We start from the raw sequence: 24,762 nt of genomic DNA on the forward strand, positions 1-24,762 counted from the left end.
CTTTCCCTGTTCAATTTCATAGTCTTCATCTTTGTAATAAATGGGGCAATGATGTAACCCAGTAAGAGGACGACTTCAAGGACAAAACAAACCACAGCTGCTCAGTAGGTGGTGGTCTCACAGCCAGGGAGCTGACAGTGAGACCTTAGGCAAGGCATTCATCGTCGTACAGAAAAAGGAAATTTTGATGGACTGTTCTGCTGATCAGATTTGCAGGGAGAGTTTAAGGCTGTGGGTTAATGCTGACATTCGATTTATCAAATGGACGAGGAGTTCGGCATGAAGTTGTGCAAATACAGCCTGTGAAATGGATTTGAAATATTTTCTGTGCTTAATTAGCTTAGCACATAGCAGAAGTGGTTCTACTTTTATAGCAGAGTTTCTCAACCATCGCACCGTTGAGATTTCGGACCGGTTCCTTCTTTGTTGTGGGGTCGTTGGCAGCACTGCCTGCTAGATGCCAGTAGCACCCATCATCCTGTCTGTGACTGGAGACGTTTTTAGTTTTGGCTTTGCGGCTTGTCTAAATGCCTTAATTTTAGAGGAAGCCAAGTTACAGAAATGGGCCCATCACTATGGTAACAGCATCACAGCCAGAGGACCAGGAGGGTGGAGGTGGCACACACATGCGCTGGTGGCCGTTTTTTTGTTTTTTGTTTTTTTGTTTTTTGTTTTTTGTTTTTTGTTTTTTTTTGGGGGTAGGAGTTTATTAATTTTATTTATTTATTTGTGCTGTGTTGGGTCTTCGTTCCTATGTGAGGGCTTTCTCTAGTTGTGGCAAGCGGGGGCCACTCGTCATCGTGGTGCGCGGGCCTCTCGTTGCGGAGCACAGGCTCAGTAGTTGTGGCTCACAGGCCTAGTTGCTCTGCGGCATGTGGGATCCTCCCAGACCAGGGCTCGAACCCGTGTCCCCTGCATTAGCAGGCAGATTCTCAACCACTGCGCCACCAGGCAAGCCCTGGTGGCCGTTTTGAGGTGCAGAGCCAGCCGGCCTCTCTTCTTGCTGCTGTTGTAGGAGCACCTAACCTTGAAACCGACAATCACACTTCGCCCACAATGTCGACAGCTGTGCTTTCTCTCACCTCCTGGAATCCGGAGGCCTGCTCGTAGGGGGAGCTCTCCTTTTCGACCTCAGCATCTCTCACTTGTGACAGGGATTTTGGTAGCACCCCACCCTGGGTGTATTCACTCAGCCCAGGGAGTACATTGGCCATTAACCACACTCACCCCCATCCTTGGGCCCAGGTGGGGACAGAACTTGGCTCTTTTGATTTCTGCCACATGTAAGAGGTAATCTCCGGACAGTCACGTGCTCAGGTGAATTAAACGTGACCCATTGCCATGCTGACCGTCCGTCCCAGCACTGGCTTTGACCCCTGGAGATGAGAGGCACACATTTTGGGTAAGAATGCACGGTAGAAGGAGACACAGTAGGATTCATATACCTTAAAGGAGTTCGCTTTTATGCCTCCTTCCTTTTCTAGGGCTGTTTAGAGGACAGACTCCCCTGCTGCTCGTGGGCAACAGGCTCAGTTGTGGGTGAAGCAGGCAGCCCTCAGCTGGCCCGCTGGAATGTGGGGACTCTGCTGGACAGTCCTCTGCAAACTTTTCAGATTGGCTTCAACTTTCAACAATTGGATTGTTTTAGACAGTATATTTGGGCAGTATTTTTGTTTTGGTTAAGGCTTGAATGGGAATTGAGAGATTTTAAGTGGCCTGAAGGCTGGCACTGTACTTTTTAAAAATAATTAATCAATTAATTAATTTTTGGCTGCGTTGGGTCTTTGGTGCTGCGCACGGGCTTTTCTTTAGTTGTGTTGAGCGGGAGCTACTCTTTGTTGCAGTGCGTGGGCTTCTCATTGCGGTGGCTTCTCTTGTTGTGGAGCACAGGCTCTAGGTGCGCAGGCTTCAGTAGTTGTGGCTCACGGGCTGTAGAGCGCAGGCTCAGTAGTTGTGGCGCATGGGATTAGTTGCTCCGCGGCATGTGGGATCTTCCCGGACCAGGGCTCAAGCCCCTGTCCCCTGCATTGGCAGGTGGATTCCTAACCACTGCACCACCAGGGAAGCCCCTAGCACTATACTTTTCATTTTATTATAATGTTCTTATAACATCAGCCGGGTGCTCTGCAGGCAGTAGAATCCCACAGCTGACCCCTGGCAAAAGCAAAATAAAATAGAACATGGTCACTTTGCCCTTCTGAGTACTGAGTATTCTGGCATCCTCCAGGCTCTAATGCCCAGTTAAAATCTCATCTCAACAGAACCAAAAGTTCTAGTACCTTCCTTCATACCAGAACACAGACCATTGATAGGAAGGTTCTAGTTTGAGTCAGCTAGAAGTTCTGGTATGTTGGGATCTTAGTTCCCTGACCAGGTATCGAACCCACGCCCCCTGCAGTGGAAGTGTGGAGTCTTAACCACTGGACTGCCAGGGAAGTCCCAGAACTACTTTAGTTTTAACTGTACAACAAAGCCTGAACTAAATACATGAAATTCCAAGTCTTATCAGGTGAAAGAGGGAGGTGGGACAACCCTTTCTGGAGTCCGCCAAACCCCACTCCTCTATTTGTATTCCTGCAAACACTCTTAAAGCGGTGACTAAGGCCACTCCTGTCCCCAGGAGTTATGACCAGTAGGTGGAATAGAAGCTTCAAGCATGACCCACTGTGCCTCCCCCAGTTCAGCAGCAACTGTACTTGGGTCCTTAGCACAGCCATGTTCCTAAGCATTTGTCGTATAACCGAGTTAAGTGACTTGCCCAAGGTCCCATGACTGATTAGTGATAAAATTCGGGACCTGGAAAGTTACTATCCGGGGTCATTTCCACCAGATCTTTTCAGCCACGATTTTAATGGACTCCCTCGAATCTTTTTTTTTTTTTTTTGTGGTACGCGGGCCTCTCACTGTTGTGGGCTCTCCCGTTGCGGAGCACAGGCTCCGGACGCACAGGCTCAGCGGCCACAGCTCACGGGCCCAGCCGCTCTGCGGCATGTGGGATCTTCCCGGACCGGGGCACGAACCCGCATCCCCTGCATCGGCAGGTGGACTCTCAACCACTGTGCCACCAGGTAAGCCCCCCTCGAATCTTTTTATTGCTCGTTGTTCCTTATCAAATATTCAGGTTCCAGGTTTATATACTGTTGATAATTAGAAGGATTCATGTTCAAGTTTTCAGAAAAAGTAGTAAAGCCACTGCTTTTCTTTATGTCGCTAAGTGCCTCTGATTTACATGGTGGTGTCTTTTTCCCTCAGGTGCACCTGGAACTACCTCCCAGCTCTCCAGTAGTGCAAACACAAGAGGATTTTAACCTGCTCAAATCAAGCAATTTTAGAAGATACGAAGTCCTTAAGGAGATCCTGACGACGCTTGGCCTAAGCTGTGACGCAAAACATGTTCCTGCCTTAACGCCTCTTTACTTGCTGTCGGCAGCTGAGGTGAGTGTTTGCTCGGCTGGGAAGGGACCTCCTCAGGTGCCCTTCTTCAGAACGGTGACCCTTCCCTCAGTCGTTGCCTTGCAGTGGGTTTCAATTTTGTTTTCTGTTTTGATTTTCTATTTCTATTTTGACTTCAGGTTTTGAAACTGTCTTAAAGTTGTCCAAGTATAACTAATTTCTTTGGTGTTTTATGTAAGGGAGGGAGAGAAGAACATTGGAGTTTAGAGGGAGTTGTGTCTTAAAGTTATGTGGCCCTTTCCACTTGAGGGGGGAAAAGGTCACTCTTCTATGTGTCAAGAGTGTATTTGGAAACCGCAGTTTATTCAGTTGGGATTAAAAGGCTTTGTTTGGATTTGGACCTTCCTCAGGGAATCTTTGGATGGGGAAATCACAACTTTTGTTTCTTTTGTGCTGAGGTCTGCCATCTTGTGGCAAAAGGGGCTCTGGATTTCAGTTGATATCTTTTACTTTTGTGTAAAGGGAAAATGTCATGGAGTTGGGATCCCATATATTCAGGAATTTTCCTGGCCTTTTGTCTGCATTTGATGCCTGTGGCTGCTACCTGGTTCTCCAGGTGTGTCTTCTCAATCTTTTTGCTTTGCCAATCTGTCAGTTTCTTGTTGATTGTGGCAAATTATTTTGTGGGACTATCTCTGTTTGTCTCCCCTAAATGGGGAAATTTGTGAGTTTAGTGATGTAACTGTATAGTTTCAGCAAATACCTAATAGTCCAGGTGACTCTAAACACCTAACTTCCCTGCTTTACCTGGAAAAGAACAAATTATACCCTCTATCCAAACCGTTTTAAAAGAGGAGGAATTCTCTTTTGGGTTATTCTCTGTCCCTTGGCAAACTTACTTTTCAGAAGAGACTAGAGCTATGAGTTCTCTGGGTGGGATGTGCTCACTTGGGGAAGACATATAGAATCTGAGAGCATTTAGGATTTGGATACCTTACAGAATTATTTGAGGACTAGATGAAATCGTATATATGGAAGTTCTGTGTAAATTGTATTATTTAAACCTTAGTGTAGGGACTTCCCTGGTGGCGCAGTGGCTAAGAATCCGCCTGCCAATGCAGGGGACACGGGTTCAATCCCTGGTCCGGGAATATCCCACATGCCACGAAGCAACTAAGCCCGTGTGCCACAACTACTGAGCCTGTGCTCTGGAGCCCTTGAGCCACAACTACTGAGCCCACGTGCCACAACTACTGAAGCCCGTGCGCCTAGAGCCCGTGCTCTACAACAGGAGAAGCCACTGCAATGTGAAGGCCGCGCACCGCAACGACGAGTATCCCCCGCTCGCTGCAACTAGAGAAAGCCAGTGCGCGGCAACAAAGACCCAACACAGCCACAAACAAACAAACAAACAAAAAACCCCATTGAACACCTTAGTGCAATTATTATTATTATGTTATTGGTGTTGCTGGGAGATTGAATAAGTTAAAAGTGTGTAATGTGCCTAATAACGGCCTGGTGCCTGGTCTAAAACAACTAAGTAATTTTTAATTTTTTTGTAAATTTATTTATTTTATTTTACTTATTTTATCTTTGGCTATGTTGGGTCTTCGTTGCTGCACGTGGGCTTTCTCTAGTTTCAGCGAGCTGGGGCTACTCTTCGTTGCGGCGCACAGGCTTCTCATTGTAGTGGCTTCTCTTGTTGCAGAGCACAGGCTCTAGGCACGCAGGCTTCAGTAGTTGTGGCTTGCGGGCTCTAGAGCGCAGGCTCAGTAGTTGTGGCGCATGGGCTTAGTTGCTCCGTGGCATGTGGGATCTTCCCGGACCGGGGCTTGAACCCGTGTCTGCTGCATTGGCAGGCGGATTCTTAACCACTGTGCCACCAGGGAAGTCCTGCCCTCTTCTTAATGGGTGTTCTTGGGGATTAATGGTATGACTTTTGTTTGCACCTTCATCTCAGGCCTCAAAGGTCCACATCATTTATCTCTGTTTTATGTGTTAATAGAAGGAGAAGCAAGAGCTCTGTTCTGTGATTTATTAAAAAGTATCAAAATAAAGCCAGTCCTCAGAGCTTCCACACTTAAAGAGGACCCATTTATAGACCCCCCCACCTTGGAGGGATGGGGCAGAGCCTTTAGGGTGAGGGTTTCTGGTCCCTAGGGGAGGTGGCTGTCACTCTCCTAGACCTTCTCTCTCCCTTCTTTCCTGAGCGTGGAGGGCTGAGGCTGGACTTGGGAGGGGTGCCTGCCTGCTCCGAGGTCAGGGAGCGAGCTAGACCCAGGCTCGCGCTGGCAGTGCTCCCTGACCTTTCCCGGGAGTTCTTGTCATCATGCTGGTCTTGGGACTTGGGCCTCCTGACTCTTGGACGTCGCAATGGAGAGGAAGGAGTGACCTTCTCTCTTGTTATTGTCCTGTGAGCAGAGGTTTGGAATTCTAGGTTTTTCCATCTCCTTTAGAATGGGCATAATCTGAAACACCTAAGGCTTTGTATTGTGTGTCTGTGTATATTACAATACACAGTAGATGCTTCATATTTTTGTCCTTCTGGCTCTTTAAACTGCCTGGGGGTGGGAGGATACATTTTCTCCTATTCATTGGTAACCCCCATTCACAAACCATGGGAATGCAAAGCTTGAACAATATTAAAGCAAATATTTATTCTATATACACATACACAAACACTCCACACAGACCCCAAGCCGACCAAGCCCTTTATTATATAAACACTTTAGAAAAGAGTAATTTTGAGCGATGTTCACTTCTCATTTCGGGCCCTCCACTTGGTCTGGTTGATCTCAGGTATCTATCCTATGGACTACTTTCCCTCCCAACTGCTTCTCTCTGAATTCTGCTTTACTCTGGGAGCCCAAGGAACTGAGTGCGTGAATGAAAGTATGATGGTTACATATGTATGTCCTTATTTCTTAATGTTTATTAACTCCTGTTAGAAGACCCTGAATCTGCCGTAGAAGGAAGTGCAAGAGTTCAGGGTTTTAGAAAGTGTGTTTTCCTGGAATACAAGTGCTCCGAAGGATTATTGTGCAAGCGCAAAGGTGGCTACTCACCAACTGTGCTGGTCTTTCTGGAGGCAGCTGGGCGAGTCCTTCTCGTCTTTCTGATGCCGAGACATTTCGGAACACCTTCTCGTCATTGTGCTGGTGGCTGAGTATTATAGATACGGATGACAGATTGGGAGTGGAATTGGATCGTACTTTCTCTTGTGAGCCTTCTTAATAGATCTCCTTGCTCCCCGTGGAATTAAGTTACAGGGAGAGGATCCTGGCATCCCGTCACCTGTTACATACGGCCCATCACCTGCCTTTTGCATTAGATGCCTGTGCTGGCTGTTTTTTTTCTTTCTTTCTTTCTTTTTCTCACATCTTTATTGGAGTATAATTACAATGTTGTGTTAGTTTCTGCTGTATAACAAAGTGAATCAGCTATACATATACATATGTTCCCATATCTCTTCCCTCTTGCGTCTCCCTCCCTCCCACCCTATCCCACCCCTCTAGGTGGTCACAAAGCACCGAGCTGATCTCCCCATGCTATGAGGCTGCTTCCCACTAGCTATCTATTTTACATTTGGTAGTGTATATATGTCCATGCCACTCTCTCACTTCGTCCCAGCTTACCATTCCCCCTCCCCGTGTCCTCAAGTCCATTCTCTACGTCTGCGTCTTTATTCCTGTCCTGCCCCTAGGTTCTTCAGAACCATTTCTTTTTAAATTCCATATATATGCGTTAGCATATGGTGTTTGTTTTTCTCTTTCTGACTTACTTCACTCTGTGTGACAGATTCTAGGTCCATCCACCTCCCTGGCTCTCTTGCTTTTTGCTTCCTGTAAAATACTCTGTGCTATTGGGGATCAGAGATCTCTCACCACACGGTGTCGCTGCTGAGCCAGGCTGCCCGGTGAGCATGCAGAACTATATCCTAGAACTATAAAGTAGCTCTTCAGAGATTTGCTTTTTTTTTTCTCTCTACATCAGTTTTTCATAGTACAATTTAGTAATTTTCCGTTATATCGGTGGCACTTTTTCTGCGCCTGTAGAAATTATTTCATAGTCACAGTTAATAATATTCATCTTTCATTAAACATTTACTGTGTACTAGGTACTATTATAGGATAGACTGTGGAAGAACAAAATAAACACACTAGTTATCTAAATAGTTTTACTGCATACCAGCTGTGTTTATACAGTTTGGTGCCTGGAGACTCGCTCTTTATACCAAATAGCACAGAAGATTTATGAGGCATCTATGTGCTTCCATATTACAGTGATATAAATGGAAAAAAGATAGCATGTGATCCAAATAGAAAAAAAAACATTCACCCAAAGTACAGTCAGCCCTTGGCATTTGCTGGAGGTGTGTTTCTGAGACCTTTGTTGACACCCAGGCACCACAGTAGCATGTGATTTCGCTATAAAATCCAGTCACATGTGACTTCATAAGTGTCACCATGCATGACACCATGGGGAAACAAGGCTCCACTGAGGTGCAGATGCTGGGTGGCCCAGCTGGACTTCTCTGACCGAGGTCTTCCCATTTAATCGAATCTCCCAGGGGCAGGATTGAAATTCAGTCTTCCACAAAATTACGATATGTTGTAAACCATAAAATGCATGAGCACACATACACAACACACATATGTCCATAGAAAAAAGACTGGAAGGAAATACAGTATGTATGGGGGGTATATTTCAACAAGCTCTGAATATCTGATTTCCTGTCTATTCCACTGTGGTCTGGGTTTCCTTTGGTGAGATTCAGGCTCAAGTTTTAGCAAAATGTCAGCAGTCTATGGTGACACATCAGCCTCATTTACGAAAAGGAGATACTAAAACAGTGACAGTATTTTTTTCTAAGCTCTTTTACAAATTCATGTTTTTTGTTGTTGTTTTTTTTTGCAGTACGCGGGCCTCTCACTGTTGTGGTCTCTCCCGTTGCGGAGCACAGGCTCTGGACGCGCAGGCTCAGAGGCCATGGCTCACGGGCCCAGCCGCTCTGCGGCATGTGGGATCTTCCTGGACTGGGGCATGAACCCGTGTCCCCTGCATCGGCAGGCGGACTCTCAACCACTGCGCCACCAGGGAAGCCCCAAATTCATGTTTTATGTTTTTTTTTTTTTTTTTTTTTAATGAAATGAGCTCTCTGAGAAATGTAACCTCATCCCTGCAGTTTTCTTCTAAGTGTATTCATTTGGGAGCAAACTGCATCTCACAGCAAAATACTCACTCACAGGAGTCCCGTTTGATGTCAGGAGACATCACTTTAAACCTTCTGATGCCATGGACAGGTCCATCTGTCTCGTCAAAAGTTGGATGCTAAGTGTATAACTTACACAAGGAAGTGTATGTAACCTTTGTTGATTTCCCTAACCATAAAATCTTGTTGCTATTTTGTAGCAACAAAATAGCATTAAATCTTGGAGACTTAATGGTGATTTTATTAAATTTTAAAAATTTCTTTGTACTTTCCAAATACTCTGTTATGAACATGTATTAATTTTATAATGAGCAAAACCAGTTATTAAAAATTAAAAAACAAATTACTCTATGTCATTGGACTTTGAAGACATCCCATAAATGGTCAAAACTTGAATGTTAAAAGGCAAGGACCCTCGTGTAGATATTGATATTTTATTTAATATTTGACACCTATATTAATTATTTTGAAAGGGTTGTCTTTGTTAGTAAATGGCTTTACTCTGGCTATGACTATTAGGTTTACTTTTGAGCCCTCAGGTCGGCATGTGTGCATCTCAGGGCCTCAGCCATCCATTCGCTCCCGCAGCTGGAAGGTGGCTACTGGTGGTTGTTCCTAATTCTAGCGTCCCCACCCCTGCTTGGATGTAGCACTTTCTTGGCTATCAAACTATTTTGAACCGTTTGTCAAAGGAAACCATGTATGTATGCTGACATCTCTGGGGTGAGCGCTTTCAAACAGATAACTTCCTTTCCGGAGGTGTGACTAGAGCCAGAGACTCAAGAGCCACTCAGGGGCCCCAGGGTCTGTGGAGCGGTATTGCTGGGCGGCCACTACTCCCTCCCACCATTGGTGGTGACCATAAGTTAGGAAGGATACACCTTTCCTGCGGGGGACACCGGTGTGTTTGTGAGCGACGCTGATTTTATAGAAAAGCCACAGTTCTTTCCCTGGCAGAACCTAAAGTCCAGTTGGTCCAGAAACTCACTCTCTTGTTTCCGTTTCTCTGGGCTCTGTTGCTATTTTTATCTCGGCCAGGGATATGGCAGAAAGAAGGAGGCTAGGCAGTGGAGTCACAGGGGTTTGTGCCGAGAGGGGCAGCTGGTGGATTTGGACAGGCTGGGACAGAGCCGAGGCCCCCCTCCACCCCACCCACTGTCAGCGGGTCCCTTTCCACCCCGCTGGGGCAGGAGGAGGGGCTGCTGTGCATAGCCCTCTGCTGAGGTCACCAGCGGGGGGGACTGGGCCTGCCCTCTTATCCTGGGGTATCGCCGCTTGGGTCTGGGGGACACGGGCTTCTTTCTGAAGCAGTAAAGCTGGGATTCTTTTGGGCGTTCCTCACAGCTCGTAGCTAGTGGCATGGAGGCGACCTGAGCATCCGAAGCCAGCAGGACATTGGCAGGAATCCTGCCAGAGGGCGTGTGGTTCCTTTGCCTCGGGGTCAAGATGGAACCGTAATAAGAAGTGACAACTGGATCTGTTATTAAAGAAACTGGGCAGAAATCACCATGTTGTGCGTGTGTGTGATTTTGGTGGTGTGGAACTGTGGGGCGGATCATGTATGCTTAAAAACAAAACCTGGTGCAACATTTCATTTTGAGTCAACCCCAAATTATTTGTTGTGAAACTTTTCCCTCCCTGCCCAAACAGGTTTTTTGTTTGTTTGTTTGTTTCCAGGGAGGATTGTTTTTGAATTTTATTTTATTTTATTTTATTTTATTTTATTTTATTTTATATAGCAGGTTCTTATTAGAAGGCGGGGGGCGGGTGGTGGTGGGATGAACTGGGAGATTGGGACTGACATGTATACATTGATATGTATAAAATAGATAACTAACCAAACAGGTATTGTTGATAAGGATAGTTTTGATATTTGCAAATGTGTCGAACACTGTATTGTCCCTTCCCCCTAGGGAATTACTTTTTCGATGTTAGTTGCTTTATGAAGAAACTTAGACGAAGTCATACCACATGATACTTACCCTTCCTTCTCTAGCCGACCACTTCATTTAGCAAACATCCGAGCGCCTGCTAAGTGTGAGACCTTGCTGTGGAAGTTTCTGGAAAACAAGAGACAATTTCTCATCTTGCTCACACGCTCTATAGTTAACCAAGGGTCTTCCCAGGTGTCAGGATCTCATCTGAGTCTCAAGTGGTCCTGCCAGTGGGGGGAGGGTAGGGAGGGGGTCCTTGCCCCTCAGAGGAGCAAACTGGATTGTGGAGCAGTGAAGGGTCTCATGTATTTTTCTGAGTTAACTAGACTTCTCCAATTAAGAAAAAATATCTTTGCTTTCCTTTGTTTTAGCATAGTTATTTGGCACGGAATCTTCCCTCCCTCCACCTTTAATCCTCGTTCTGAATCTTGAATGTACAGCGAGACGGAAACTTCTAGTATTCCTCTAGAATACAGCTTAAAAAATAGCTTTTAGAGATCCAAATTAGAGAGAAACCCAGAATTCCAGGTGTGCCCTGAATAGTTGTTTTTTTTTTTTCCCCAGGAAGAGGGAATATTTATTTACTTTCTTTCTTACTTACATACAGCCATCAGTATTTTTGTCTGTGGGGCGTAGGCTCTGATCCAGTTTTTGTTTTTCAAGTAACAGAGTCCTTTTCTTTAGCAAGAATATGAGGAAGTAACTTACATCATTATTTATTAAAATATACAGATTTTCCAAACGTATGCCCTTTCTCCTCTTGGCAATTCCCACCCACCACTCAATAAAATCATCTTTCAAAGGTCATTGTTTGTTATTTTCTTCTTTTAAACACACTATTCAGAGAAAAAAAAATCACTGGGGATTCACATTATTCAAAACAATATATGAGAAAGTCTGTCTGGTTATATTTCCCACTAGAAAGGGCTGGGGCATTATTAAATGATTTGTTATTGTTTTCTTCTGTAGACACCAAAAGATGAGACAGAAAAATCAAAGTTAATTAAGTAAAAGCAATCCAGTTTTTTTTTTTTTATGGCAGTATTTACTTTATTTCAGTGGTCTAGAACAAAACCCACACTATCTCCAAGGTACGCCTATACATTAAATGTGTACATTTTTTGTATGTCAGTTATACCTCTGTAGAGCTAAAAAAAAAAAGTCAATAAAAGAATTGAAAGAGAAAAAAAATAGAGGTTAACAGACTGTGTCTCTATAGAAATGAGTATCTCTTCCTATACCTCCACACTGTTCAACAAATATTTTTAGAATAGGATAGGCACTATGGTAAGGGCTGAGAGAGTGGCATGGACATATATACACTACCAAACGTAAGATACATAGCTAGTGGGAAGCAGCCGCATAGCACAGGGAGATCAGCTAGGTGGTTTGTGACCACCTAGAGGGGTGGGATAGGGAGGGCGGGAGGGAGGGAGACGCAAGAGGGAAGAGATATGGGAACATATGTATATGTATAACTGATAAACTTTGTTATAAAGCAGAAACTAACACACCATTGTAAAGCAATTATACTCCAATAAAGATGTTAAAAAAAAGAGACTTTGGACTTAGCCTTGCTTTAGCCATTGGCATGACATGGCTATTCTCCACAGACCTCATTATTCTTCTAATAGCATCAGCCTCAGTATCCACGAGTTACTCATCTGTGGATTCAACCAACCATGGATGGATTCAGAACTTGCAGGTACAGCTACTGGACTACACCATTTTATATAAGGGACTTGAGTATACTTAGATTTTAGTATCCTGGGGGGTCCTGGAACTGATCCCCCATGGATACCGAGGGATGACTGTAGTTTTCTAAAGGATTCCATTAAGCCATAAATTCTTTCTTAACAAAAACCAGGGTGTTCCTGAGTTAAGGGTATACCTCCTTTTTTCCTCATACTTCAACACCGGCTTGAATGTACTTTGTGAGGCTTTCCATGTATCGTTTCTCATAAACCCAATCACTGCCATCTTTATGAGTCTATCAGATTTTGTTCATTCTAATAGAGCATTACGGATCATCAGACCAGATGTTTACTGATCTGTCTCTCTAATAGACTGTCTGAGCAATTTTTGTTGGGAGAAAATGGTTTCTTCAATCCTGAATAGCTTTTGACTTGTGGCTGACGCGGTGTCGGGGGCAGCTGTTTTACAATACGGCACCAGCTAAAGAGCAGATGGCAGATTAAAGCAAACATTTAAAAGCTTTTATAGCTATGAAGGCTTTTAAGGGTCTTTCATATACCTCTTTCTCTCCTTTCTTTCTTCCTTTGCCCTTCACCTAAACTAGAAATTTTTGCTTCCTGTTATCAAATATAATACCTATGGCAAAGGTGACATGATGAGTTTGATGTTGAAATGCAAAAGAAATAATACTCGGGATGTTTTCCTTTGCTGCCTTCATTTTATTCTGTTTTTTTTGTGTGTGTGTGTGGGTGGGGAGAGGCTTTTCAGCTACTGTACGTGCTGTATTTTTACTTGAATCTTGGTTGCACAAGAAAGTTTCAAAGTGGCTCTGGGGTGAATGCTTCTGGCTACAATCAAGGCAGAGACTGATAATGCACTGGGGGAAATGCAGACAGATACAACTTTGGTTGCTTTCTGCTTTTAATTGGTGTTGTCACGGTTTGCGTTTTCTCTGTGCTGCAGCTCTTGCTGGCTGACCTGGGGAAGGGGTAGCGCCTTGGAGGGAGCATCTTCTCTGCAGTTTCCTTCTGGGGATAGGAAGTACCCTGTTGAGAGAGGGTGGTTTTATTTCCTCAGACTATTTATATCCACTGCTTATGCAGTCACAGATTTGTGGATGGGAAACAGGCTCTTTTGGAATAAAAAATCCTCCCAGACCAAATGCTTTTTGTCTTCTGTACCAGCTCCCTAATAGCTGCCATGTGTGAGGGGGTATGGATTATGGCGTTACCTCCTGGGGAAGTCGATTGAAGCTGTCTCTAGGAAGGCTTGCAACATTCTTTAGAACAGATTTTGGTCTCCCAGGTCTAAAAAATACATCCCAGGGAATAAGCCCACACTGGTACCGGGTTTGGGGGCACAATCAAACGCCCCTTGTGATCAGGTTCCGAGCCAAGGCCAGGATGAAATGGGCACGGTGGCAAGGCGGCCCGTGGTCACAGCAGAGCCATCAGTTCGTGGCTTTCCCGGCTGCTGAGCTGGCAGTCAGTGCAGGAATGTGGGCTTCTGAGGCCTGAATCCTGTTTGATAAATGTTCTAGTTCAGTTTTCTGGGATGTGAATTATAGCCGGGGAACTCGTTTTGTTTCCGTTCATGCTAATAATCTGAGAATGTTGCTCCAAGGGTTGTGCAGTCTTGAGAAAATGTTTATAGTATTTCAGGATTTCAAAACTGACATGCAGTTTGTGGACCCAAATGGTGTTTAATCCTCCGTTTCCCCTGCCCGAGCGGGAAGGGTTCAGCGTCGCGGTGTTCCTGTGTCGGATCTCAGCAGGGAGGCTGGGTCAGTACAGGGCGACCTTTCTTTGGCCAAGTTGGCAACAGGAAAGCTCGGCCAAGGTTAGTCTGTCTGTCCATCAGTCACTTTCTCTTGGAGATAAGGAGGGAATGCTGATCACTTACTTGGTTGTGGTCCTGTTTCGGCCCCTCAGTGGCTTCCTGTGAGTAGGTGCATCTTTCTAGGCACTGCTGTGTCACCCACAGCTTTCTAGGTCTTGTATGTTTCTAAGACTTTCAGTTCTGCATGATCCCTCTGCTTGCTTTGTCAGTATTTTTCTTTCCTAAAGTGTTTTCAGGCTTTGTTTTATTAATAATATGTTTAATAATATAATCATTGGAAGAAATACTGGCGTGTAGACTATAATTTTGTTCTTATTAATTGTTGGAGATACTATCCCTCATAGAGAATTCTAGAGATCAAACCCCATTAGATCAATTGAGGAACATGGCTTCAAATGAAAATAATTTAGTCATTAGAATATTTGTTTTAACTGATTTTCTAGTGGCATTCAAGTCTTTACAGTTTTAAGCATAGTGAATTACTTTCACTGAAGCTTTAAGAGAAAACGCTCTAAGATTGCTGAATTAGGACCTTTCTTGACGGAGAGGCGTTTTCCCCATTTACCCCCGAGGATGAGAGAAGACTTAGGTTATAATACATATAGGCATTTCTGCTAAAAATGAAATGTTCTTTCCCATTGACACATGGAGATTTACAACATTTTGTTGTGTCTCCTGTGTGTATGTCCAGGTGTGGAGAGGTGGGGGTTATAGGCAAAGAGAAGGATTGTGTTAGTCAGCTCCTGCACCTCCAAGATTTAAATTCGGATTCCCAATAGAATCTCTTTCAAAGGAGGAGTGCCATCCACCATCACCAGTCAGCAGGATTGCCCAGTTCTGAATGGACACGTTGCCAAGCCATTAGTCAGTATCACTTACCACGAGTCTTTCCTGAGCCCTGAACTGTAAAAACTGTTAGTTTAAATCTACTTGACTTCTGCAGGCAAAGTAAAAGTTTGAAAAATTAAAATTAAAAGTGAATTTTCTTCTAAGAATACTTGTAAAGGTTTGCTTTTCTTTGCCATAGGAAAGTATTTGACAATTTGTTTTCTGGTCTTTGAGGAAAAATGAATCCTACATACAGCAGTTACTAGGGAGTAACTGAATGATGGCACCACTAATGCCCCTTCCTGTTTTTAATCTCAGTAAATAAGGAAATACATCTTTTAAAAGAAAATATCAAATTGTGGTTTCATACATTTAAAAATGATGGTTCATTTTTGTGGAGGTGGGGGGGGGTGAGTGGGGAATGTCCAGGCTCTCTCTGCCCAGAATTGCCTAGATTATTACTCTAGATTGTTGCCTTCCAGAGACAACTGTGAGATATGCGATGATTTAAGTTTTTCTGTGGCTTTTCAGCCCGTAAAATGCTTTAAATGTCAAAGGTCCGTACTTTTGAAGAGTCTCCTCTTTGTATTTTCCCTTAGTGGTGATGGGATTAGGTCTGGTGTCTCAGACTGGCCAAGTGAGTTTGTCACAGAAGATGGCTTTTTAAAGGACACTGGATTCTCATTACCAAACCCCCTCTATTCTGTCTGAGGAGGGTAGATGAAATGACCTTTCACATCCTTTCTAGGGCTCTGTAGTATTTATGCTGGTCCCAGCGAAGCAATTGGATGTGAAAAAAAAATTGTTCTTTTAAAACTTTCAAAGCAGTTCCTTTGAATGCATTCTTTTGTAAGAATTTGTGATTATTACCATTTCATCTTTATACTGGAACAATTTGAAGTCACTGATAGATACTTTTTCATAGTTAATTTAAACAGTGAAAGAATGTTTTACCTTCTGCTGTATTTTATGTATTTGAGACTCTCAAATTACTTTTCCTGTTAGTTTAAGAATTAACAATGCAATATATAGGAGCCTCAAATTTACAAACAAGTTGTGTTTTCAAAGTCTGTGTGCTAAATTGGCTGTTTTCAAAACATGGTCCCCGTTATTTATGTCAGTTGGGTTCTCTTACTAGTTCATATATGTCCTTATACTCCATAATGCAGTTAAACTGTGGAATGCCATCTAGTGGTACCCTTTTGGTCAGATTCTGGCTTGGTGGGTCATGAACTCGGTGGGGACACACTAAACATCTCTTTCTGTTTCTCCAATGTCAACTCAGAATGAATGTAACAGCTTTATTTCAGGCATTGCTCGAAAACAGCCATGCTGGAGACCTAGAAATACCATGGTGTATGTATATCCTTATGGAGAATTAAGGAATTTGTACTGGTAGGTTAATACTTTCCTTATATTTAAGAAAACGTTTTTTTCTTTCGTAGCAACTGTTGAACCGTGCATACAAGTAAAAGAAAATATTTTGTAGAAAATTTCAAATATACAAAAGTAAACAAAATAATGTAATGAACCCCACATGAATTCATCAGTCTGCTTCACAGTTTTCCATTCTGGTCAATCTCATTTTATCTGTTCCTACCCATGTCTCCTCCTGTATTATTTTGAAGCAAATCCCAGATCAGATCTCTCATCTGTAAATATTTCAGTATGTGTCTCTGAGATAAGAACTCTGTTTAAAAATATAAGCAGTGGGATTTCACTGTCACACCTAAAATAAAACAATTTCCTTCATATAATCTCTTAGTCAGTGTTCCAGTTACTAAATAGACATTTAAAGATGTGTTATATTATCCATGCATTGTGTATAAGCCTGTTGGTTCTTTTACAAAACAAATGCAAGAAGGAAGCAACTAGATATAAACTGTTGTAACTTTTTGGGGGAAGTGATCTGAAAGTTGATTTCTGTATGTTTTGAAGGCCATATTTTAGCTCCTGTTCCGAAAATAGTGGCAAATAACCGTTCGTAATAACATGCAAAACAGCCCTTATGAGATACAAGAGTTTGCTGCCCTTTCAGGACTAAACCTGAGTTTCTTGCCCTGTCTTTTCTGTGAAGTCCCGGGTTTCTTTAGCAGGGACGGTATTGATTTTTGCTCGTATGCTTTCGGTTCAGGTTGATGTTTAGCCTTTGACCCAGCCACTTTCTTACAATAAACAGTTTGTTGATGAGAGCAGCTGCCCAGCAGATTGTTTCCAGATTGTTCTCTCCTGGCCGAGGACGGAGTGCACCTTACGAAAAAGTCGGCTTGAAGCTTGCAGCTTCTATTTCCTATGGCTGTCTGCCTTTGAAGCCAACTGTCAGCCTCTGAACATTCTTCTATTTATAGCCAGCGAAGTGGTGTGAATCTGTGGCACTGGAAATCAGGCTTCACTTACTATCTTGACTATTTTATTCCCTGAATGAATACAGCAGCCTCTTCTAGAAGTTTCTTCCATATGAGCAATTCCTGATATTACAGTAGGAATTCCTGGCGTTGGGTATGTGGAAATAATCTACTGGGTGGTGCTGTGTAGGGAAGCAGACAGAACATGCTTTATGTTGTGTAGGAATCCATGCTCCTGGAATAGTTAAAGATTTCCTACATAATTAAGGAATGAGGTAACTTTCAAACCAAGGTAAGTATTATCTGCCTCATGTTATTATCTTGGCCTTTTAAAATAAAATTTCATATTTATCCTACTTTCAAAAGATTACTTCTTTTTGTTGTTGTTGTTATTCTTTTTTTTTTTTTTTAAGATGTTGGGGGTAGGAGTTTATTAATCTATTTATTTATTTTTTGTTGTGTTGGGTCTTCGTTTCTGTGCGAGGGCTTTCTCTAGTTGCGGCAAGCGGGGGGACACTCTTCATGGTGGTGCGCAGGCCTCCCGCCATCGCGGTCTCTCTTGTTGTGGAGCACAGGCTCCAGACGCGCAGGCTCAGTAGTTGTGGCTCACGGGCCTAGTTGCTCCGCAGCATGTGGGATCCTCCCAGATCAGGGCTCGAACCCGTGTCCCCTGCACTAGCAGGCAGACTCTCAACCACTGCGCCACTAGGGAAGCCCTGTTGTTGTTATTCTTAATGCAACTGACTGGTACCATAAGGATTTGGCAATTTATGTGACTCAAAGGCACCCCTTAGTTTGGATTTTTGCTGCTTCCCTAATCACTGCCCAGTTGTTACCTAGAATGGCCTGTCTGCTTGCAGCAACCTTCATTAAGGCAAGGTCAGAACTTTCCGCATCAGAGCCAACACTTTTTACTCAACTGGCCACCAGGGGCTGCTGTCAGAATGGTGCGGCTGAGCTCACCTCCCTAGAGGCAAGTTTACTTTTTCTACAACCAGTAAATTTTGTTAAGCTACCAATCCTGGTTTCAAAACTCAGGTCTCACTACACAGCCTCCAGTTACCAAGCATGCTTATGGCTGTATCCCTTCCAGCCAGCTATTACGTAGAACCTGGACCCGATTCAAGACCTAAGATTAAGATTTGTGTGTTTTTCATTCAGTGCCAATAAGCTGTTATTAATACACCGATTCCACGTATACTGAAAAACTCCATGAAACGCACTGGGGTTTGTGCTCGGGGAAGAACGTCCTGCGTTTGGACTGTTCGAGATCGGGGCCTCTGGAGGCATGGCCTGTGACAATTAAAATCGGGTTTTTGAGGGTGGTGTTCTTGCCTGAAGTGACCTTTGCTACCCTAGTGCAGGCAGCATGAAGGGTTGTTCAACTAAGATGTGAATGCTAGAAGGTATTCTTGGTAGTAGTCATTTGGTTTTTCTTTTCTTCTTTTTAAACAAAGGCTGCATCTTTGATGATTCCAGGATTAACAGCAGAACAAAAATATCCAGTGAATGTTGGAGCTGGCAGAGGCCTTAGAGAGCTTCTGGAGCAAATCCCTTCGTTTCTCCTCAACTTTTTATTAAAAAAAATTAAAACCTAAGAAAGGGTGAAAGAATAGCACACAACTCCCATGTAGCCTTCACCTGGATTCACCACTGGTTAACGTTTTACCACAATTTGATAAAGAGTGTTTGTTTTTTTCAACAGATGTGTATGCTACTGTCTTCAAGTAAAACACAAAGCACAGAACTTACTGTAAGTTATTTATGAGAGTATGAGTCTTCCAAATTTTTGTTTCTAGGAGTTGGTAAGAGAGTGGCACTAGTTTTCACTTGGCCCTGGGCTCGTTTTCTTTATTTGAAGTAAAACCAGTAGCCTACTGGTTTGTAATGGTTCTGGATAGCTGGTTGTCACCCTACTGGGCTGTGGGCACATTCCATCTTCACATGGGCCAGTATGTATAAAATTCTTAGAATATATCTTAAAAGTCCTAAATTTTAGAACATAAAACATCTTAGAGCCGCATGCTATGAGGACAACTAGTTGATCTTTTATGCTCAACAAAGGAATTCTACCAACCCTGATCTAGGAAAATTCCACTGATGACCATGTTATGTATATAGGATTTACAATTTTTCTTTCAGTTTTCCAACCCAAGTATTGTGACTTGGAACCTTAGATCTGACTGATTACTTTTATATGAAGGTTAAAAAAAAATTTTTTTTTTTCGGGCTTCCCTGGTGGCGCAGTGGTTGGGAGTCTGCCTGCCGATGCCGGGGACATGGGTTCGTGCCCCGGTCCGGGAGGATCCCATATGCCATGCTGCGGAGCGGCTGGGACCATGGGCCGTGGCCGCTGGGCCTGCGCGCCTGGAGCCTGTGCTCCACGGCAGGAGAGGCCACAACAGTGAGAGACTCGCATACCGCAAAAAAAAAAAAAAAAAAATTTTTTTTTTTTTGGTAAAATAGTGTACAAATGCTGTTGTATTATGTGAATATCTGCCTGCCCCATTAAACTGTAATACAAGATCATCTGAAGGCAAGGAACATATGTTGTTAATACTTGTATCCCTTTTCCAGTATTTTGCCTATAGTAGGCGTTTAGTAAGTGTGTTTTGTTTGAAAACTTAAAAACATTTTGGCGTTTCCCACTCAAGTATTGTGAAATGCTTCCTCCATTCCTCTGTCTGGGGGACCCGAGGGGCCTCAGGGGACAGGCCAGTAGTAAACAGCCCATGGGGCTTCGACTGGCTGCCTGGTCCAATCTAGCTGTCACCTTTTATCTAGCAGTCACCCTTTATCTAGCTGTCACCCTTTATAACGGGGTTTTGTAAACATCATGTTAAACATTTTAAAAGAATCAGCTGTTGATGTACCCAAGGAAAAGTGACAAGATGGAGCTTCATAGAAAAGTTGGAATAGTTTTGCAGAGCTGCCCTATCCTTATAGGACAGGTTAAGGGGACACCTTCGCTTCTCTAGACTATTGGAAAGCTTTCTGCCTTCCCTCCTCGTACTGGCCACCGTTCTCTTTGCAGGTAACATGTATATCTTAATTTTGGAATCCTACAGATGATATTACAGTTTTAACTGAACATTTTAGCATTGGGGATGAAGCACCAAATCTTGAATGTTAAAGCTGAAAGGGGGATTTGCAGTTTTCTCGGTTTTTATTTATTTATTTATTTTATTTATTTTTGGCTGCATTGGGTCTTTGTTGCTTTGCGCGGGCTTTTTCTAGTTGTGGCGAGCAGGGGCTACTCTTCATTGCAGTGCACGGGCTTCTCATTGCAATGGCTTCTCTTGTTGTGGAGCACGGGCTGTAGGCGCACAGGCTTCAGTAGTTGTGGCACATGGGCTCAGTAGTTTTGGCTCGTGGGCTCTAGAGCGCAGGCTCTGTAGTTGTGGTGCCCGGGCTTAGCTGCTCTGCGCCATGTGGGATCTTCCTGGACCTGGGCTCGAACCCTTGTTCCCTGCATTGGCAGGCGGATCCTTAACCACTGCGCCACCAGGGAAGTCCCAGTTTTCTCCTTTTTAAAAATGAGGAACAGGCAGGGCCTCCCAGCTAGTTAGTTGGGAGCAGAGCTGTTGACCAGATTCTGTGCTGGCGTCTCCTGCCCCCGCGCTCCAGAGAGGCTAAGGCCAGGCTGCGGATGACACAGGCACTTAGTTTAGGATGGGTGGGGCCTTCTGAAGGCAAAAAGCTGAGCGCTCCAAGCCTGCTGCTGGCTCAGCATGGCAGACGGTCACATCTGTGCGTGCGCATGCGTGCTTGCGTGCGTACGTGTGCTTGCGTGCGTGCATGAGTGTGCGCCAGCCAGGACGTGCCCCCTCAGGGCGAGGCGCACCGGGCTGACCAGTAAGCGCTCCCACTGGAGCGCTGCGCTGGCCACCCAGAGCTTTCTTGGCTTCGCAGCCTACGCTCCTCGCTCCGGCAGGAGCCTGTTTGTGTTGGCCTCCGACAAATGGCGGGCGTTTTACACGGGCGGGCTTAATGAAGGCCTTGGAGACTTCTATGGATGTTGAACCCAAACCCACAAGCCCCGTCAGTGTAAGTTAGCCCCTCTCGAGTAGGAGCGGTGGTGGAGCTCCGACCCGGAATGCCTCCCTTTCTTTTAGAGCTGGCCATGGCTCTACTTTTGGTCTCCGCAGTTGCAGAATAGATTTCAGCTCTAAAATGATCCCATTTGGCCCAGCGGAGGTGTGATGCCTATAAAACCAGTCTTGTTAGAAATGACTTATTCATTACCTCTGTTTTACAGGTCCACCCCAACCTTTTGTGGTCTTCTGCTAGTTGGCAGGTAACAAAAAATGCAGTAAATCGTGGCTTTTCAAAGCCGGAGCCTGAGGGAAACCTTTACATAATAAAAGGGATACAGTTTAACAGACATTTATTGAGTGCCTACTGTGTCCCAGGTGTTGGGGACTGGAAATGACTGACAAGTTCAGCTGGGGGTGGGGTGGGCGGGGAACCTCCCATTCCTGGGGTTTAGATATCGGATGCCCTTTGTCGTAAATCCTTTGGAGTTGCGGAGTTACCATTCCAAGTTTGGTCTGATCACTATGAAAGATCGGGATGTGTGGAAGTTCATCTTGTTGCTGGGCACAGGTTGTGCCCCAGGGCAGAGGTGTGAGAGGCAGTCACATCAGAGCGGGACCCCCCCGCCTTCCCTTTGTGTCCTCTCTGAGCAGTTGTGTCGGGCACTGTCCACTTTACCCTGTGCCCTTGTTCTCTGCCCCTTCCCAGGCTCTGGTTACGCTGGCAGGAGGTGAGACAGGTGGACGAATTTCCTCTCCGCCCTCCCTGCTTACAGGCCCTGTGGGTAGCTCTGTCCTCTTGCTCCTCCAGGCTTGTTGCTGGTCCAGGTGCTTCCCCATCCCTGCTCTTTAATTCTCTTAACTCGGCTAACAGTTCCTTAAGTAGCCCTTCCATTGAAGCCTTTTTTTTTTTTTTTTTTTTTGTTGTTTGTTAAAGTGGGCACTTGCTAAGGATTTCAGAGAACAGCATCCTCTCTGAGTAGCTGCAGTCGTCTCTGTGGGAATAGGCTCCGGAATCTTCAGGGAGCGTTTCCATTGACCCAGAAGATGCTGCGTCCTTACCCTGAACACCCATCAGGGTTCTCTGCCACCACTCTCTGCTAAGGAGCACCTTTGGAATTTGGGGGGTAATTATACAGCCACTGTATGTTAGGGATTTTATTAGATGATTGTTATGTCTTCATTTCCCCCCAGTATTTGCACTTCTTCTAGGAAAAACCGGGGCACGAACCCGTGTCCCCTGCATCGGCAGGTGGAGTTTCAACCACTGCGCCACCAGGGAAGCCCCCATTGAAGTCTTGAATATGCCATCTCTTTCTGGCTGAAACCGGAGAGAGGTGAACGGTGACTCACTTAAAATGATAAAAATTCACTTATTTGTGAAAAATGTCTTCGTCTGGGCTTTGCCTAAGTAGAACACAGCTGACGGTAGTAGACCCAAGCTTCAGACTTAAGTAAAGTTGAGAAACTTTGCCCACTGCCTCTCTTTCTCCAGCCCACCCCAGCTCCAAGCCGTGTGCATCTATTTTATCACTATTTCATAGTTGCGTCTTATATATTGAGTTTATATCTTTCTCTGTGTTGCCTTAGGCATTTTGATAACAGTAAACAGGCTTTTCCTATGTTGCTGCATTTTGGGTTAGCTTCTCTTGCTAAGGACCGTGGCATAGGAATTAGAGCAAGGATTTGGGACCCAGACAGATTTGGTTTCGTGGGTTCAAATTCCAGCTCTGTAACTTACTGCCTGTGTGGTTTGGACATCATTAACGCTGTCTTGTTCCGTTCCTTCTTCTGTAGATGGTGATGATAGTTCTGTGGAATTGCTGTGTGAGGGATGGGGTCCTGGTCTAAAGCACGAGTATTCCACATGGAGTGAGTGTGCAATAAATGGTAGCTTTCATACCGTGGATGTAGCCTAGTGCCTGATGGAAACAGAAGTTAAAATCATTTAAAAAGAGACATTGCTAGGCTTCCCTGGTGGCTCAGTGGTTGAGAGTCCGCCTGCTGATGCAGGGGACACAAGTTCGTGCCCTGGTCCGGGAAGATCCCACATGCTGCGGAGCGGCTGGGCCCGTGAGCCATGGCCCCTGAGCCTGCGCATCCAGAGTGTGTGTTCCGCAACGGGAGAGAGGCCACAACAGTGAGAGGCCCGCGTACCGCCAAAAAAAAAAAAAAAAAAAAGAGACATTTGTCCGTCTAGGTGGAAAGTCACTTGGGAAAAGTCTTGTTGTGAGAAGTCACCTTAGTGGCTTCCCTTGGTGATTTTCAGGTAAGTCAGGGAGGTACCCTGGGAAAAGCGTAGTCAGGCCCCCTGGTTAATGTGCCGGCTGCCCCTCCGCTTCCTCTGTGTATGCAGGGTGATTCGGCAGGGGGCTAGTGGACTGATTGCAGAGAGAACAGGGAGCCTCTGGGGAGAAAACAGCTTGAGATTTTGAGCCCCCTCTCTTTTTTTAAAGTGAAATTAATTTCATTCACAGTGTTGTGCAACCACACCACTATCTATTTCCAAAACTTTTTCATCACCCCAAACAGAAACTCTACACCCGTTAATCAATAACTTCTCATTCTCTCTCTCATCAGCTCCTGGTAACCTCTATCTACTTTCTGTTTCTGTGAATTTACTTATTCTAGATATTTCACGTAAGTGGAATCATGCAATATTTGTCCTTTTGAGTCTGGCTTCTTTCACTTGGCATAATGTTTTCAGGGTTCATTTTTGTCATAGCATCTTTCAGAACTTTATTTCTTTTTATGCTTGAATAATATTCCATTGTGTATGTATACCACATTTTGTTTAACTATTCACCTGTCCGTTCATCTGTCGACTAACATGGGTTATTTCCAGCTCTTGGCTGTTGTGAACAATGTTGTTCTGAACATTGGTGTTCAAGTATCTGTTCCTGTTTTCAGCTCTTTTGGGTATATACCAGGGAATCGCTGGGCTATATGTTAATTCACTTTTTTGAGGAACTGCCAAATTGAACCCCTTGTATGTTTTATTTTTTTTTTTTTTTGCGGTATGCGGGCTTCTCACTGTTGTGGCCTCTCCTGTTGCGGAGCACAGGCTCCGGACGCGCAGACTCAGCGGCCATGGCTCACGGGCCCAGCCGCTCCACAGCATGTGGGATCTTCCCGGACCGGGGCACGAACCCATGTCCCCTGCATTGGCAGGCGGACTCTCAACCACTGCACCACCAGGGAAGCCCGAACTCCTTGTATTTTTGAGAGTCAGCATCACCAGACTCACTCTGATGAATTAATATGGACCTAACTGGAAAGAAGCATCATCAAGGGCCCCATGGGAGATCTTGCTGGCTTGGTGCCAGACTTGATACGGGGGGCCAGCATGGGTGGTCTCAATCCTAGATGCCTAGGAGCAGAAGAGGTGATACACAAGAGTCCAGCTGGAGAGTCTGTCCCCATATAATGAGGGTGGTGCTTCTTGGCCCAGCCAGTTATTGCCATGTGGGAAAGAGGTTCTC

At 44.6% G+C, this 24,762-nt stretch overlaps 1 protein-coding gene across 1 annotated transcript in view; it reads left to right on the forward strand.

Moving 5' to 3' along the window:
* The window catches only part of HLCS (holocarboxylase synthetase), a 194,478-nt gene that overhangs the window by 20,171 nt on the left and 149,545 nt on the right, over positions 1-24,762 (forward strand). Inside the window, exon 4 of the mRNA XM_007470506.1 lies at positions 3,253-3,435. Coding sequence (XP_007470568.1) covers positions 3,253-3,435 — 183 coding nt within the window. The remainder of the gene's footprint in view (positions 1-3,252; positions 3,436-24,762) is intronic.

This window comes from Lipotes vexillifer, unplaced genomic scaffold (assembly GCF_000442215.2).
Source record: "Lipotes vexillifer unplaced genomic scaffold, Lipotes_vexillifer_v1.1 scaffold402, whole genome shotgun sequence".
Lineage (NCBI taxonomy): Eukaryota > Metazoa > Chordata > Mammalia > Artiodactyla > Lipotidae > Lipotes > Lipotes vexillifer.